Source organism: Ochlerotatus camptorhynchus, unplaced genomic scaffold (genome assembly GCF_037179485.1).
Source record: "Ochlerotatus camptorhynchus isolate MF236.1 unplaced genomic scaffold, CSIRO-AGI_Acam_v1.1 ptg000989l, whole genome shotgun sequence".
Lineage (NCBI taxonomy): Eukaryota > Metazoa > Arthropoda > Insecta > Diptera > Culicidae > Ochlerotatus > Ochlerotatus camptorhynchus.
Window position 1 is genome coordinate 31,257 of NW_027041421.1, and position 17,969 is coordinate 49,225.

A 17,969-nucleotide genomic window follows, 5' to 3' on the forward strand; every position below is an offset into this window, starting at 1 on the left:
AAGCCCTTTCATCACAGTTTAATATACATCTCAAGATTTATTCAAAAACAAGTCCCTGTGCCAACGGTAAATCAGGAGAATGGTTTACAGTGATCGTTGATCGACGAACGTATTGCTTCCAAGCATCGGATCCTGATTCACGACCACCACCGGTATGCTTCTCGCCTCCGAATGCACCTCCGATTTCCGCTCCAGACGGAGACGTGTTGATGTTGACAATTCCACAGTCGGATCCACCCTCACCGATCCACTGTAATTAGATAAAAACATGTTTTAACTTCAATCAGTCTATAGGGTCATGTGGAACATAGTGATAAAGGGGGACTTTAATAACGTAGCACATTTTTATCCAATTTTGAACCATTCGTTCCTCATAGCGTATTGGCCTATATTTTATACACGGCTGTTTATAACTTTTGAAAACCTTCACTCAAAAAATTCCAAACATTTGTAATGACGAATTTCCATGTGAAAGTCCACATGATTTTCATGTCAACACACATAAACACAATCCACTCAGAAGTAGACATGACATTTATGTGTCAAATGAATTGTATGTGTTTTCACACATGGCTTTTATGTGTACATTAATAGCGAATTCGTTTATTATCGGGGTTTTGGAACCAGTTCCAACCCAGTGCGAAAACGAACTTTTTGTCAATGCGAACCTCAACCTGAGCTAGGTTTTAAAAACAAACGAGCAAACTGACGTTTGCCAGAAAACAAGCAGACCCAATCTTGATATCCGATCCAGGTTGGAACTGAATAATAAACGAATTCGCTATAAGGCTCTGAGTCATTTCGTGGATTATTTTAACTTTTGGATAAAATTGGGTAGATGGAAAGTTATCGATTAACCCTGCTATCCGAGCGTGGTTATTTCCGAGTGAACACTTCAGGAAGACTGGAGGAAACTTTCAAAACCTCACCCAGTGCCGTAAGTGCCAGGGATGGGGTCACGGAACTAAAAATTGCTACATGCCAGCTAAATGCATGAATTGTGGTGATTCCTCTCACACAAAGGACGACTGTCCTATGAAGGAAGATCCTAAGAAATTTATATGTTCAAATTGTGGTAAAAACCACAAATCCAATTTTTTGAATGTAAGACTCGCAAAGCGATCCTTCAATCTTGATCTAAGCGACAGGTAGGAAACGCTCCACGTTTCCGACAGGTACAAATTACTCTGCTGTTAACAACGGTCAGCGAGGAACAAATTCTACATTCGTACCCGAGGTACAAATATCACCCCTGATTCAAATTTATCATCTATACCTACTCCCCTCGCTGCTAACAATGTTCAGCGAGTTAATGGAGCTACCTATGCTGCTATTGCAGCGGGTAGTAATCAAAAAACTAACCAACGTTCTACCGGAAATTTTGACAATTTTGACTTAGGAAGCATTACTGCCCCTAAAATGGAATTTTTACAGAAATCATTAATTGACATGATTGATGCTATTCAAACTGGAGTAAAATGTGCAAACAATTTTGTCATGACTTTAAAATTCAGTAATGGATTTTAAAGCATTAAATATTTTAAATTGGAATGCTCGATCTCTTAAAGATAATGAAGACGAGCTATTTAACTTTTTGAGAGTTCATAACGTGCATATTGCCGTTATAACTGAAACGTTCCTTAAACCTGACGCACATTATTTCATTTATAGAAATGATCGTATTGATGGACCCTGTGGAGGCGTTGCCATCATTGTTCATAGACGAATCAATCATAAAATTCGTTCTTCATTTGAAACCAAAGTTTTTGAAACTTTGGGAGTTTCTGTTGAAACAAAATTTGGACTACCTCGCTGCGGTTCTCTGCGTCTTGTAACGGCCAGAATCGAGGTCCCGAAGAAATGATCTCTCTCTCTCTCTCTCTCTCTCTCTCTCTCTCTCTCTCTCTCTCTCTCTCTCTCTCTCTCTCTCTCTCTCTCTCTCTCTCTCTCTCTCTCTCTCTCTCTCTCTCTCTCTCTCTCTCTCTCTCTCTCTCTCTCTCTCTCTCTCTCTCTCTCTCTCTCTCTCTCTCTCTCTCTCTCTATATCTCTCTCTCTATCTCTCTCTCTCTCTCACTCTCTCTCTCTCTCTCTCTCTCTCTCTCTCTCTCTCTCTCTCTCTCTCGCTTTTTGTTGCACCGAATAACCAACGAAAGTCATCTTCTGCGCTGCTGCATCCAACTTCGTCCGGTTTTGCTTCGGGATCCACACATAAGCGTCTGCACCAAAAACTTGAAGGTGACCCAGGTCCGGTTTTTCTCCCCACCATGTGTCGATTTTGAAGATAGTTCGATGTGTTCATAGCCTCCGCCCAGTTAAGCCTTGCATCCAGCAGCATACACCGCGCCATTTCGTTCAAAGAGCGGTTCTTGCGTTCTGCTGTCCCGTTCTGTTGCGGGGTGTGTGGAGTAGTGAACTGCTGCCTGATTCCTTCTTTCTTGAAAAAACTCTCCAGTGACCTGTTCTTGAACTCACCACCATTGTCGGAACGCACAATCTTCGGCGGTCGGCCAAACGTCGTCTTCACTTCCATCACAAAATCTCTCAGCTTCTCCTCAGCATCCGATTTCTCCCGCAGGAAAAACACATTTGTGTAGCGAGAATAATCGTCGGTGACGGTGAGATAGTACCGACATCCTCCTGGTGTGACATTCTTCATCGGACCACACACGTCCACGTGGATGAGGTCCAAAGGCTCTTTCGATCGTTTCTTAGACTTCTTCGGCAACAGAAGTCTCGCCAATTTTCCTTTTTGACAGCACTTGCAAACAGACCGTATACCACAGTCTTCGATTTTCATTCCGGTTACTAGCTCCTTTTACCCATCTTCCTGTGCCACACGTGTTGGCAGTTTTGCGTGTGCGATTTCACCCCGGTCTTCAAAGCGTTGTGGGCGTTTTTTATGACGTACAAACCACTGGACACAGTTGCCACTGCTGCAAATTGCGCTCCTTTCATGATTCTGCACCTTCCGCCTTTCGCTACCAGCTTGCGCACCGAGATCAGATTCGTCTCTAGATTCCGTATAAACAGGGTATCTGAAAGCGTAATTGTTCGTTTGTTACCTTCCAGATTGCAGCAGTCCACTTCGCACGTTCATTTGTCCTTCGCAGCTGTCATCGTCCCGTCGGCTAACGTGACGTTTTCCTTTACTGCTTCGTCCAGCTCAAGGAAGGATTTCCTCTCGGTGCACATGTGCGATGTCGCCCCAGAGTCAACGATCCAGTTTCCGGTTTCACCAGTCCCTTTCGCCGTGAAAGCACAGTTGTCATTTTTCGCTTCTCGAACCGCCTTCGCTTTGGATGGATTCTTCCGGTGATTCTGGTCGCTTCTGCTTTCTCCTTCTTGATCGCTTGCTAGCTTCCGACAGTCCCGCTGCTTATGACCCGGCTTCTGGCAATAATGACAGACGATTACCTTCTTACCAGATCCAGCCTTCAGAATGGTCTCCGCGTTGTAGCTACCATGTTTCGTCACTTCGTCGACCAGCTTGGTTTTCACGAGCTCCAGCGTCAATTCATCGTCCGCCCGACTCTCCAACGCGGTCGTCAGCGTGTTGAACGATTTTGGTTGACTACTGAGCACCAACGCAACCTGTAGCTTTTCGTCCAGCTTCAATCCTGACACGGAAAGACGTTCGAAAACTTCCTCCATTTCGTTCACGTGCTTCTCCATGTCCTCGCCTTCACAGTACCGTTTGGAAATCAAGTTCCGCAGATACGATACCTTCGATGTCAACGTCGGTTTCTCGAAATGGTCCTTCAGCTTTTCCCACGCTTCATGAGCCGTTTTCGTCTGCTTGATGAGACCATGCTGGTTTGTCTCCATCAAAAGACCGATTGTCGCTCGTGCACGCTGGTCCCCATAGTTCCAGGCTTCGATAGCGGCCGCATTTCCCGGGTCACGTTCCGTCGCAGCTCGTGCTTCTGGTCTTACCCGGTGACGTATTTCCATAGATCTTCACGAATCAGCAGCAGTTCGGTGCTGAACTTCCAGTTGCTGTAATTCGTTCCGTTCAACTTCGGGACTTAAATTTTCTCCATTTTACCTGGTTTCAATGAAAATTTTCTTCCGTTGTTGATCCGTTTCTTTGCAACCCAAGCGCTGGGCCCATAACCTCTTGGAGGTTAAAGAGAAGTACAACCTGCTTGGTTGGTGGTCTAACAGTAACTAACTTTATTTTTTGAGAGAATACAAATTAATAATAGCATGGCTTGATTCAATGTCGTTCTTGTTTCTACTTCAACACTTAGGACCTAATGCAATATTCAGCTTGAATTGTTTCGCTTAGCTGTAAACAGAAAATCGATGAAGAGAATCGAACATTACGCTCACTGTCGAATTTCAGAGCCTAGCACTGAAAATAAACTCGACGGTACCTCTATTTATGCTAAGAGATAAGCATTGCAAGTCCCTCCTACTTGAAGAAATATGCAAAAAAAACTGGGGTTGTATAAACCGTTCTATAGCATAATTTTCCAAGTATTTCTTTCATAGCTAATCTAAAAGCATAAATAGAGGTACCGTCTGATAGTTTATCACATTTATCCTTTTTATCACCACAGAAACACCCCGTTCCCGTTTTCTTATGCAAAATAATGCGCAAAACGCACGAAATCTTTTAAAAAAACCATATTAAGATTTTTTTAATTCAATCAATAGATTAAAGATGTACCGAGAATTAAATGGAGGGATTTCAAGCTAAAATGTTCTGATCGCGAAATATTGACTATCAATACCGAAATTTCGCATAAATGTCCAACCCATTTTGTGTGGTGTGTGCTGCTGTATTTCAGTGTTGCCCAATGATTAGGGAACTTTCATAAATAACGTAGTAGTTGAGGAAGGTGAGGGGTTTCAGAAGTTGGGACCGGCCATGTATTAGGTGTATTAAGGCTGAAAATCTCGTTTTACTTACGACACCAAAACTGAACGTGTGTTCAAGGTTGTCATGAAAGGACTGCCCAGTGGTGAATCCCTGGATCAGATCAAAGATGAACTGGCAAAATTACTTGGAGCTGTGCCACTCCAAGTAATCAAAATAAAAATTAAATCCCGTCCTGGCGATTCGCGCAACGGGATTTCTAATGATTTTTATTTAGTTCACTTCAAGTCTAGTGAACTAAACAACATTAAGGCCTTAGAAAAACTAGCCTTATGCTCCATGTCCGAGTGAAGTGGGAACACTTCAGGAAGACTGGAGGAAATTTCCAAAACCTCACTCAGTGCCGTAAGTGCCAGGGATGGGGTCACGGAACTAAAAATTGGTACATGCCAGCTAAATGCATGAATTGTGGTGATCCCTTTCACGCAAAGTATGACTGTCCTGTGAAGGAAGATCCTAAGAAATTTAAATGTTCAAATTGTGGTGAAAACCACAAATCCAATTTTTGGGAATGTAAGACTCGCAAACCGATCCTACAGTCTCGTTCTAAGTGACAGGTAGGAAACGCTCCACGTTTCCGAACAGGTACAAATTACTCTGCTGTTGACAACGGTCAGCGAGGAACAAATTCTACATTCGTACCCGAGGTACAAATATCACCCCTGATTCAAATTTTTCATCTATACCTACTCCCCTCGCTGCTAACAATGTTCAGCGATTAATGGAGTTACCTATGCTGCTATTGCAGCGGGTAGAAATCAAAATACTAACCAACGTAATTCTAACGGAAATTTTGACAATTTTGACTTAGGAAGCATTACTGCCCCTAAAATGGAATTTTTACAGAAATCATTAATTGACATGATTGATGCTATTCAAACTGGAGTAAAATTTGCAAATAATATTGTTATTGACAAATAATATTGTCAATAAAGCATTAAATATTTTAAATAGTAATGCTCGTTCTCTTAAAGATAATGAAGACGAGCTATTTAACTTTTTGAGAGTTCATAACGTGCATATTGCCGTTATAACTGAAACGTTCCTTAAACCTGACCATAAGGTTAAGAAGGACGCAAATTATTTGATTTATAGAAATGATCGTATTGATGGACCCTGTGGTGGCGTTGCCATCATTGTTCATAGATGAATCAAACATAAAATTCTTACTTCATTTGAAACCAAAGTTTTTGAAACTTTGGGTGTTTCTGTTGAAACAAAATTTGGACAACTTACGTTTATAGCTGCCTATTTGCCATTCCAATGCGTAGGCCAGCAAAACAATTTTCTCAAGGGTGACCTTCGGAAACTTGCCCGTCATAGGTCTAAATTCTTCATTATTGGTGATTTTAATGCAAAACATCGCTCATGGAATAATGCTCAAAGCAATTCCAATTGTAATATTCTGTTTGATGATTGTTCTGCAGGTTATTACACTATTCAATATCCAAACAGCCCAACATGCTTTTCTTCTGCAAGAAATCCCTCCACTATTGATTTGGTCTTAACTGATTCATGTCAACTTTGTAGCCAATTGGTTACTCATGCTGACTTCGGTTCTGATCACCTTCCAGTAACTTTTGAAATATCCCAAGAAATAATTTCTAATCCCAACAGCTCTACTTTCAATTACCATAGAGCTGATTGGGATCAATATCGCACATTTATGGAATATAACTTCGATCCAAACATTCCTTTGCAAACCAAAGATGAAATTAATTATGCTCTTGAATTTCTGACTACTTCTATAGTTGAAGCAAGAGCTGCCTCAGTACCAAAATGCGAGATTAAATTCGATTCAATTATAATAGACGACGATCTTCAGCTCTTGATCCGTCTTGAAAATGTCCGTAGGAGACAATATCAAAGAACACGCGATCCTGCCATGAAAGTTATCTGGCGGGATTTGCAAAAACAAATTAAAAAGCGATTCTCTGCACTGAAGAACAAAACTTTTGAAAAAAATGTTTCTAAGTTAGACCCGAGTTCCAAACCCTTTTGGAAAATCACAAAAATTTTGAAAAAACCTCAAAAGCCTATTCCAGCGCTTAAAGAAGGTGGTAAAATTTTGATCACAAATTTGGAAAAAGCTCAGAAACTTGCTAGCAATTCGAGAGTTCCCATAATTTTAGTTTGGGTCTTACTAGTCCTATTGAGAATCAGGTTGCTTGGGATTTTCTGAATATTTTCTCTCGGGAAAATATTTTTGATGATTCCTGGGGGACTGATTTGGACGAAGTAAGGTCTATAACTAAAAAGTTTCAAAATATGAAAGCTCCAGGTGATGATGGAATTTTCTATATCCTCATCAAAAAACTCCCAGAGAGTACCTTGTCTTTCTTGGTAAAATTATTTAACAGATGTTTCCATTTGGCATACTTTCCTGATAAATGGAAAAATGCAAAAGCTGTTCCAATTTTGAAGCCGGATAAAAATCCAGCTGAAGCTTCTAGCTACCGCCCAATAAGTTTGCTTTCGCCATGGGCATTCAACTACTCATCAACTCTTAAGAGTTACCAATTTAATTCGTTCAAACAAATCTGAAGGCCACTCAACTGGAGTTGCTCTTCTAGACATAGAAAAAGCATTCGACAGTGTTTGGCATGAAGGTTTGATTGCTAAATTGAAAAAGTTTAATTTTCCACTTTATATTATGAAATTAGTTCAAAATTATTTAACTGACAGAACTCTGCAGGTAAATTATCAAAATTCCAAATCTAATCGAATACCTGTTAGAGCAGGAGTTTCTCAGGGTAGCATTCTTGGGCCTATATTGTATAACATTTTCACTTCGGACCTCCCTGATTTGCCTCAGGGTTGCCACAAATCTTTGTTCATTGATGACACAGGCATTTCCGCAAAAGCAAGAAGTCTTTGTGTTATTTGCAGCAGACTGCAGAAAAGTTCAGATATATTCTTTTCTTATTTACAAAAATGGAAGATTTCTCCCGACGCTTCCAAAACTCAACTTATAATATTTCCACATAAGCCTAGAGCTTCGTTTTTGGAACCTAGTAGTAGTCACATAGTCACTATGAACGGAGTTTCAATTTCCTGGTCAAACCAAGTGAAATATCTTGGATTAATACTAGACCAAAAATTAACTTTTAAAGATCACATTGAGGGCATTCAAGCCAAATGTAACAAATATATAAAATGTTTGTATCCTCTTATAAACAGGAAATCCAAAATTTGCCTGACGAACAAACTTCTAATATTAAAACAAGTTTTTAGACCGGCCATGCTTTACGCTGTGCCAATATGGTCTTGTTGTTGCACTACCAGGAAAAAAGCACTTCAAAGGATTCAGAACAAAGTTCTGAAAATGATTTTGAAGTTCTGTAGTACTGTAGTAGTACTGTACCAAGGAGGCACAGTACTACCGAAGTACATAGAATTTCGAATGTTGAGACTTTAGAACAAATGTCCAACAAAATAATTAATAATTTCAGGCAAAAATCGTTGCAATCCTCAATTACAACGATTAATTCCCTTTATACTTAGATAAGATTTAGTTTTAGTTTTTTGTTTTATGATATTAATTGTTATACTGACATGCAGGTTTAAAAAACCTGTTTAAAATACTGAATTGCCAAGACAGGAACAATGTAAAAACACTTAGCTATATATCATAACAATTAAGGCTGGTAAGTTACTGTAGTAACTGGAGCACCTAAGTTAAAATGAAATGTAATTTATTTTAAATTTGGAACAAATAAAGAGTTAAAAAAAAATAAAAAAGGCTGAAAATCTCTTTATTAAAGCTATAACAAAAATAGGTGTATTGCCAAACATGCTCCGAGAGGGAAGGGAGGTTAATTGGTCAAAAATATACGTAATTTATGGATGGCCCTAATTTTACTTCCAAGGCTGTGTCGCAATGGATGAGTTGAATTTAACTCGTGGTTAAAAGTGACAGATGAATTATAGAATAACCCTGCTATACGAGCGTAGTTATTTCGGACCGACTAGAAGTTAAATTTTGGTAAATTTGTCCATTTTTAAAACAGTTTTTTTTTATGAAAAATTGAAAAAAAAAGTTTATTGCAACAGCTTACGAAAGGTATTTCCTATCGATTGGTGTATTCGGATTTTAATTTCATCTATAAATGGCAAAGCTTATAGCGTTCAAAAATTACACCTTTTCGTGACGGTCGCAATTTTAGATTTTTGATTTACCCCTAGTACCTTCCCGTATGACGTAGTCTACGTAAACAAAATATGGAGAAAAGGAAGATTGAGAAACCCCTTATGCGTTTCTTGAGAACGATACAGTTGCTCGATTTCTTCGCACTCTAACTCCCGAAAAATATGGGTTTGCTTCTGTTTGTATCGCTACACATTTGACGGGTAACTTGCTGCAACATCATCGCACTCGCTGCATTCTTTTCGTCTAAAATCGTCTGACACAGTTCGTCGAACCAATCTTTTTTTTAAGCCGGCGCCGGTGGTGTAGTGGTAAGCGTGACTGATTTGGGTTCAATCCCAGCCGAGGTAGCTGGGATTTTTTTGAGACATAAAAATCTCGGGTTATCTCTTCCTCCGGAATGGAAGTAAAGCCGTTGGTTCCGGCCCATGTGTGTTTGAATGGGTGCGATGTCCTATGCAGGTGTGGAAGCTGCCTTCCTGCACATTCGATTGCCGTCATTGGATGGCAATCGTTGTCCGTCGGTGATTAGCACTAGATTGCGGAACAGAGACCGACGTTTAATGAAGGAATGATTTCTCTCCACCTTCTGCTATCTTGTTGATTGCTGCTTTGACAGCAGTCCGCAAGAGGGCCTTCGATCACCTCACTTTCAGGGGATTCATAAGAAACTTTGAGGAGAAGTCAAAAGAAACTTCGAGAAAAAGTCGGAAGAATCTTCCAGCAGAACTTGAAAGAAACATCAGAAGGAAGTCACAAAAAACTTCGGGGTGAATCTGAACAATCTTTCTAAAAACATTGAAAAAAACTTCCAGAGGTAGTCAGAAGAAGCTGCTGAAGGAAGCTTAAAGAAACCGGGGAATTGAAACAAAATACTTTTCTATGTATTTTGAGACTACTATTGAAAATGTACATCGGAGAATTTTGAACAAACAATTTGTTTTATATATTTTTCATTAAAAAGAATTTAGTAAATTGACTCAAATGTTATACAGTCAACTCTCCTAATCCAATTATGAAGAAACTGCTGAAGGAGGCTAGAAGTAACCGGGGATTTGAAAGAAAATACTTTTTCCTGTTTTTTGAGACTACTACACTGCCGTTATACGCATAACTGTCCCATGTTCTATGCAATCCTTATGCACCGCGGGACTCTTTTGTGGGAAAACGGGATCGACCAGCAGGTTATCACAGCGGAAAGAACCCGACACAAGGCAGAAACTCGGGTGAACGCGTAACGAGGCCAGAAAAAAAAAAACGCAACACGGAGCTCGGTACGAAAGCATCTTTATTCGCGGTCGGTACAAAAGTAACTGAAAATCGTTTCTGTTCTTTACTTACTCTTTCTCCTCTCTCTCGTTCGTCGACTGGTTTGTCGACTCATCGTCGGTGTCGCAGTGGTGGCGTATATAAATATCGCCCCCAACAAACACTCCTCCTCGATATTGGAGCTACGCACCACGTTCGACTCGATCGTCCCCGTTGGTCAAGCCCAGCGCAGTTGCAAACTGCTTCTGCTTCACGCATCCGACAGGCTTGGTCAGTACATCGGCTACCATTGCCTCCGAAGCACAGTACTTCAGGATAACGATTCCTTTCTGCACCAAATCCTTCGTATAGTGCATTCTGGTATCAATATGCTTGGATAATCTTGATTGGCGCTCGACCTCCACGAAACTTATACAGCTAGTATTGTCCTCGTAGATGACAGTCGGCCCACGTTGTTCCTCATTCATCTCTGCCAGCAATCGCCGCAGCCATACAACCTCCTTGCAAGCTTCGGACAGAGCGATGTACTCAGCTTCCATGCTCGACAGAGAAACATTTCCCTGCTTCCTGCTGGCCCAGCACACTGTTGCATCTCCAACTTGATACAGATATCCCGTATTGGATTTCCTGTCCGAGCTATCACTAGCCCAGTCCGCGTCACAATATCCGATCAACTTAATAGGCTCCACTCTGTTCGTCGACAACTTCAGTTTATAGCAATTTGTACTCATAAGGTATCGAACGACGCGCTTCAGTTCAGTCCAATCAGCTTCTACCGGACTGCTAACACACCTTCCCAAAATCGCTACGCTCGCTGCGATGTCCTGCCGAGTGTTCAACGAGACGTAGAGCAGCGCTCCAACCAGGCTATGGTAGCGCTTATTGTCCGGCAAACTCTTGCTGTCTTTCCGGCTTTGATAATAGCCAACATCCAGCGGTAGTTTTGATCCTTTTGCTTCGCTAAGTCCGTATCGGTTTGCAACCTTCTTCACATACACCTCCTGATCCAGATTATAATATCCTTCACCGTCCTTGGTGACGCGTATCCCCAAGAAGAACGAGATTTCTCCTAGAGATGAAAGCTTCATCCTATTCGCTAGTTCCTTCTCGGTTTGCTTCATTTCGTTGACATCGGTGCTCGCAAGCAGCATATCATCCACATATATTAATAAATAGACTCGTACCTTCTCAAAGCCTTGACATACAAACATGGGTCCGCCTGTGACTGTTCAAACCCCAACTCCTTCAATATTGCGCTGATAGTTTCATTCCACACTTTGGCCGCTTGCTTCAACCCATAAAGACTGCGCTCTAGCTTGCAGACCAGATTCTCCTTGCCTGACTGCACGAATCCTTTTGGTTGCTGCATGTATATATCTTCCTGCAACCGCCCGTGAAGATACGCTGACTTTACGTCAATATGATGCACGCTCATCCGATGATGTCCCGCTACGGTAAGCAGAACCCGCAAGGTATTCTGCGAAGCCACTGGCGCGAAAACTGTGTCGTAGTCTATACCAGGGCGTTGTGAAAACCCCTGCGCCACTAAGCGTGCCTTAAAACGGGTTACATTGCCAACGCTGTCTTCCTTCCTTTTAAAAACACATTTGCAGCCTATTGGTTCTCGTCCAGCGGGCAGCTCCACAAGTTTCCAGGTCCCGTTTTGGATGAGCGAGTCGAACTCCTCCTTCATAGCAACCTTCCACAACATTTGCTCAGAGCTCCCGATTGCGTCCTCGTAGCTCACAGGTTCTTGCTCGACAGCCATGGCTACGTCCACCACATAATCTCGCAGATGCTTCGGAAGTACGCCTCTTGTGCTCCGAACTGTTTGATCTTGAACGGCTCGGCCGACGGGATCTTCTTCCTCGGTTTCGAAACCGTAAAATTCTTCTTCGGACTCCGAATTCTCCTCCTGAATCTGCTGCTGTTCATCCTGCTCCTCCTGAACCTTGGCATCGTTCATTCCCCAGTCGAGCACCACACAATCTTCATCCTGCTTGCCATACCGACGATCCATCATCATGGAACCATTCTGCAGCTCCACAAAACGAGCGTCTCGGCTTATGGTAATCTTGTTGGTCTCCGGATCGAGGAATCTATAAGCCTTACGGTCTTCGCAGTATCCTACGAATAACAGTTTCTGAGCTTTAGCGTCCAATTTACTACGTTTAACGTCCGGGATGTGCACATATGCAGCACTCCCGAACACTCGAAAATGCTTCAGCGATGGCTTCCGTCCGATCCATCTCTCGAACGGCGTTTTGTCCACAGATCGTGACGGCATACGATTCTGGATTAACCGGCAGTCATCACTGCCTCCCCCCAGTACTGCTTCCTGAGACCTGCGTCGAGCAACATGCAGGTTGCCATTTCCTGGAGGCTGCGGTTCTTCCGCTCCGCAACTCCGTTCTGCTGCGGGGAGTAGGCAGCCGTGTACTGAGCTTGAATTCCCTCCGAGGCATAGAACTCGTTAAGCTCTTGGTTCACATATTCGCCTCCGCCGTCGGATCTAATGACGCAAGGCGCTCTTCCGAATTTTGTCCTCGCATGTGCCACAAATCTCTTGATGCACCCGGCTGCCTCAGACTTTTGCCTTAAAAGACAGACCACCGTATAGCGACTGAAGTCATCAATTATGGTCATCAAATAACGACAACCTCCGGGTGTGACCGACTTCATAGGACCGCACACATCTGTGTGTACCAGATCCAGAATGCGACCTACTCTGTTGCTACTCATTTTGGGAAAGGGAATACGAGAAAGTTTACCTTGCAGGCAGCGTTCACAGACTTGCCTAATTCCACAGTCTGTCACCTGGAAGCCATCGCTGAGTTCCTCCGCTTGGATGCGCTGCAGCACCGCAGGGTCGTGGTGTCCAAACCGCCGGTGCCAGGTGTGCTGGCAGCTTTCCGAATGCCGAACCTCCTTGCTCAGCCGTGCATCCTGTGCCACGCTCAGCTCGTACAGGTTTCCACTAAGAACTGCCACTGCAACCACTTCTCTTTCCATATTCACCACTGTGCACCTTGACGCGCCGAATTCCACCTTCAGTCCCTTTTGTGTTAACTTCCGAACCGACAACAAACTACTGTCCAGGTTCGGCATGTACAACACATCTTGAAAGGTAATGTCTCTCACGCGGCCGTCATTGTCAACACACTTCACAACACCTTCGCCGATTCCGGCCGATCTGGTCACAGATCCATCGGCCAACACAACATCGATCTTCACATTTTCATTCAGTTCCGAAAAAAGGCTTTCTCGTTCGTCATGTGGCTCGAACTGCCACTGTCCACGTACCATGAACCGCTGCACCGATTGCTTCCAACCGTGAAGCAAATCGGGCTTTCCGTTTCGACAGCCTGTTTGGCTTTACGCGCACTTCTCTTCTTGTCACTTCTGGAATCTTCTTCTTTTTTCTTATCCTGCTGCAACAACCGGCAATCACGACGAAAGTGACCGGGCTTACCGCAATTGTAGCACTTCTTCTCCTTCCGCCCTTTGCTTTGCAGCTTCATCGCAGTTTCACTACACTCACCGGAACGCTCCACTCTGCGCAAATACTCGTCGACCAGCCGCTGTTTGACGAATTCGATCGTCTGATCTGCGTCCGGACGGCTTTCCATCGCCGTCACCAATCCGCCATATGATTCCGGGAGGCTGCGATAAATCATCGCTACTTTCAGTGGTGTTTCCAGCTTCTGACCGGCGCACTTCAGTCGGTCAAATAACTCCTGCAGCTCGAAGAGGTGCTCCTCCACGTTTCCTCCTTCCGTCATGTTCAGGCTACAGATCCTTCTGAGCAGCGACACACGGGATGTCATCGTGGCTTTGTTGTGAAACTTCTTCAGCACGGCCCACGCATCCTTGGCCGATTTGGCGTTCTTGATCAAATTTAGCTGGCTATCCTCACAAAACAACACGATGTTAGCCAACGCCTTTTGGTCTACTGTCGTCCAAACGGGAGTGACTGGTGTCGGCTTCGCGTCATGCACCGCGAACCACAATTCATCCCGCTTTAACAGCATCTCCATCCGCAGTTGCCACGTCGAGTAATTCTGGTTATTGAGGCGTGGAAATACATGTTTCTCAGCCATTTTCGATTTTGCTCGAACTCACTGACGAAAAACTGTTTTTTCTTCAAAACACGACACGATCGAACACGTTCGTTTATAACCTCAACCAACGCACGCGAATTCACTCTCGCTGCTGCTGTCCACCCGTCTCACGACCGAGCAACACACGCACACAGGCAACCAACCGTACGCCACTGACGCTATCGAAACCAACGCCACCGACTCAACGCTCCGCTTCCCCACGTCGAATTTTCACTTCGCAGAAAATGTTCAGTTCCGGGGGAAAATCGCACTACCACTTTTCTTCAGCCTCACCTGGGCCCATAACCTGTGGGAAAACGGGATCGACCAGCAGGTTATCACAGCGGAAAGAACCCGACACAAGGCAGAAACTCGGGTGAACGCGTAACGAGGCCAGAAAAAAAAAACGCAACACGGAGCTCGGTACGAAAACATCTTTATTCGCGGTCGGTACAAAAGTAACTGAAAATCGTTTCTGTTCTTTACTTACTCTTTCTCCTCTCTCTCGTTCGTCGACTGGTTTGTCGACTCATCGTCGGTGTCGCAGTGGTGGCGTATATAAATATCGCCCCCACCAACATCTTTTGCGTATACCGGCAGTACAGAAATTGCACATCGGGAAATCTTGGATAAATATTTTTTTTATATTCACATTCAACCCTCCTAATCCGATTATGTATAAAACGGAATATTGCAGGTATTGAAAAAATGGATCTGGTAAATTTGGCATAATGACACTTGGTATAACGGACATTTAGCATAATCTTTACGAATCGACAATGAAACAGACATAACACTCACAAGTTGTTCATCGAACAAGCATTTAACGGTCAATTTAAAAGTATCTCAGTTGGTAGTACTGTCACCTGTGGCGCGCATAGTTAATTCCCTTGTGTTTGACGTTTAAACACTACCACTATCTGTTCAGCGTACTACCCACCACAGTGTACTCAACATATGGCGATAATGTTTTAGCGACGATGTTTTACAATGAGAAATATTCAATGTGGTATGTCTGTTTGTCTGTGCTAAAAGGTAATTTAGAACCTTGGATGACTCCTCGGATTACTCCTTCTTTTCATTTTTGCTATCCCATAGAATTGTTGTTTTAGTAACTTGTGAAATTTTTTCCTTCGTTTCCTACGTAATAAAGATGGGAGTATTCCCTTCTCATTATGTATTGTATTGTATATATTGTAAATTAACTGTTGGTTTCAGCAATATGTCCAATCATATCGATTATGCCAAATTTCCGTTGTACTAAGTGTCAGTGGCTGCCACCTGAAGTTCCTGATAAAGACCTACCGTTGGTGCCGGAGAAATACGGTAAAGTTAAGCGAGTCATCCGTGAAAAATTCCCACCAGAGCTGGGTTTCGATGCTTACACTGAAGTACGTGGCGCACTAGCATATAATATCATAGAAGTAACTCTAAGACTAGTAGCAACCGGTGGAAATCCTCGGACAAATTCTCGTATAATTTAACATAGCTTAATGAACGTTAAATTAGACGAGGTGTTTGATCCCACAGATACAACGTATATTCGTTATAAGCCAGGAAACACAATAGTGACGAAATGTTACAAAATGTGCTTACCTGGAATGCAGATCCAATGTTTGATGTAAACAGCGACGACGACAGTCCATGGTCTACTTCATTGTTCCATTCGATCGCTTCATTCAGGTTTTTCGTCTTTAGGATGTACACAATAGGGGCAAATGTTTCCTTATGTACAATCGGGGAATCGTGCGGGAGGTTGGTGATAATAGTTGGCTCAACGAAAAATCCTGGACGATCGATAACTTTGCCTCCACATTCCATTTTACCCCCCAGTTTAACAGCCTCTTCGAGTGTTTTCTTATAATTATCTACCGCTTGTTGGTTGTGAAGTGGTCCATATAATGTTGATTCTTCCAATGGATGACCAACTCGCTTGAGCAGATTATTGTAACGCTTCACTAGCTTAGCTACGAATTCGTCGTATAGTTTCTCGTGGATAATTAGTCGGCGAGTACTAGTACATCGTTGACCTGCGGTTCCAATGCATCCAAAGAATGCAGCGTCCAGTGCCATATCAGTCGGAGCATCATCATTAATGAGAAGGGCATTGTTGCCGCCAAGCTCGAGTAAGAACTTGCCGAATCGTCGTTGTACTTCTATGCCCACTTCACGACCAACTGCAGTGCTGCCAGTGAATGAGAGTAGTTTTACACGGTTGTCAGATACCATTTTCTTGCCAACGTCGGTACCTCCTTGACATAGGGTAACTACTGGTGGTAGATTGTTCCGTTTCAATACATCTGTTACAATTTTAGTAGTAGCGATTGACACTAATGGTGTGCTTGGTGCTCCTTTCCAAAGAACAGAATTGCCAACTGCGAGGGCAATAGCCGCGTTCCATCCAAATACGGCACATGGGAAATTAAATGCAGAAATAACACCTACCAACCCTAATGGGTTCCATTTTTCAATGATAGTATGTTTAGCTCTTTCTGATGGTAAAATCTGGCCGGCGAACATTCTAGATAGACCAACGGCATAATCGCAGATGTCCACGAATTCTTGAACCTCGCCAATGCCTTCGGCCGTGATTTTGCCCATTTCTAATGAAACAAGTTTTCCGAGAGGTTCTCTGTACTTTCGCAATTCATCGCCAATTTGACGAACGATTTCTCCTCGGAATGGTGCAGGTAGATTCTTCCACTGATTGTACGCATCGGTACCGACCTGTACACACTTTTCAAGCTCTGCAACAGTTCCGGTCTTCACTTCAGCGATTACATCACCACTTGCTGGGTCAATTGATTTGACCACCTCACCTGTTCCGGTCCATTCGCCATTGAACACGCCGCTGTTCACCTTGCCAAGACCGAGATCCTTTAGGAAGGAATACTTGCTGTTTTCCACTAAATATGTCGATGCCATTCTTAGCGTATTCAAGCGGAAACCTTTGGTGATGTGTTCTCCACGGCTGGAACTCAAACGCAACACTGCGGAAAACATGCTGCAAAGAAGTGAATAAAAACCACGATTGGTGCTTGCACAGAGGTTAAATATGGTACTGAGGGAAGATGTTTTTTCTTCTTCTGAAAATGACGAGAATTGCTTTTGAAAAATAAAGCGAAAAATGGTTATCTGCTTTATCGCTTTCGCTACATCTCATTCAAGTGTTTGTCATGTGTACTTACCTCCAGCGATTGTCTCTTATCTGAGTAGGTTGTTATTCTAGACCAACAATTGTTATAGACGGAACAACCAAACGTAAACAATGGCTTTAAACAGAAAATTCTCGAGAATCAAAACACTCCCACGTAAACTAACAAAGCCATTCGATAAAGGAAGTTTGTTCTATCAGATGATGGTGTTAGCAAAGCTTGGATGTGCATTGATTCTCTAGGAATTTGCGTTTAAAGCCATTATTTACGTTTGGTTGTTCCGCCTATTTCAATTGTTGGTCTAGTATTCATTATTCTCCCATGAAGCTATTTGTTGCCAGCTATAGATAAGGGAGATGCTAAATCTTCCATTTATTTGAAATGTCGTTGCTTCGGTTTATTTCTGTTTTTCTATG

General features: G+C 42.9%; 1 protein-coding gene across 1 annotated transcript; it reads right to left on the reverse strand.

Annotated features, from left to right (window-relative positions):
• Positions 1 to 16: 16 nt before the first annotated feature.
• Positions 17 to 17,470, reverse strand: Aldh7A1 (aldehyde dehydrogenase 7 family member A1). Its single transcript, XM_065238833.1, has 2 exons — positions 15,995 to 17,470; positions 17 to 250 (listed from the first exon to the last, which is right to left on the reverse strand). Exons 1-2 carry the CDS (start codon positions 17,399 to 17,401, stop codon positions 38 to 40), a joined length of 1,620 nt encoding a protein of 539 aa, XP_065094905.1. The 5' UTR covers positions 17,402 to 17,470; the 3' UTR covers positions 17 to 37.
• Positions 17,471 to 17,969: the final 499 nt, after the last annotated feature.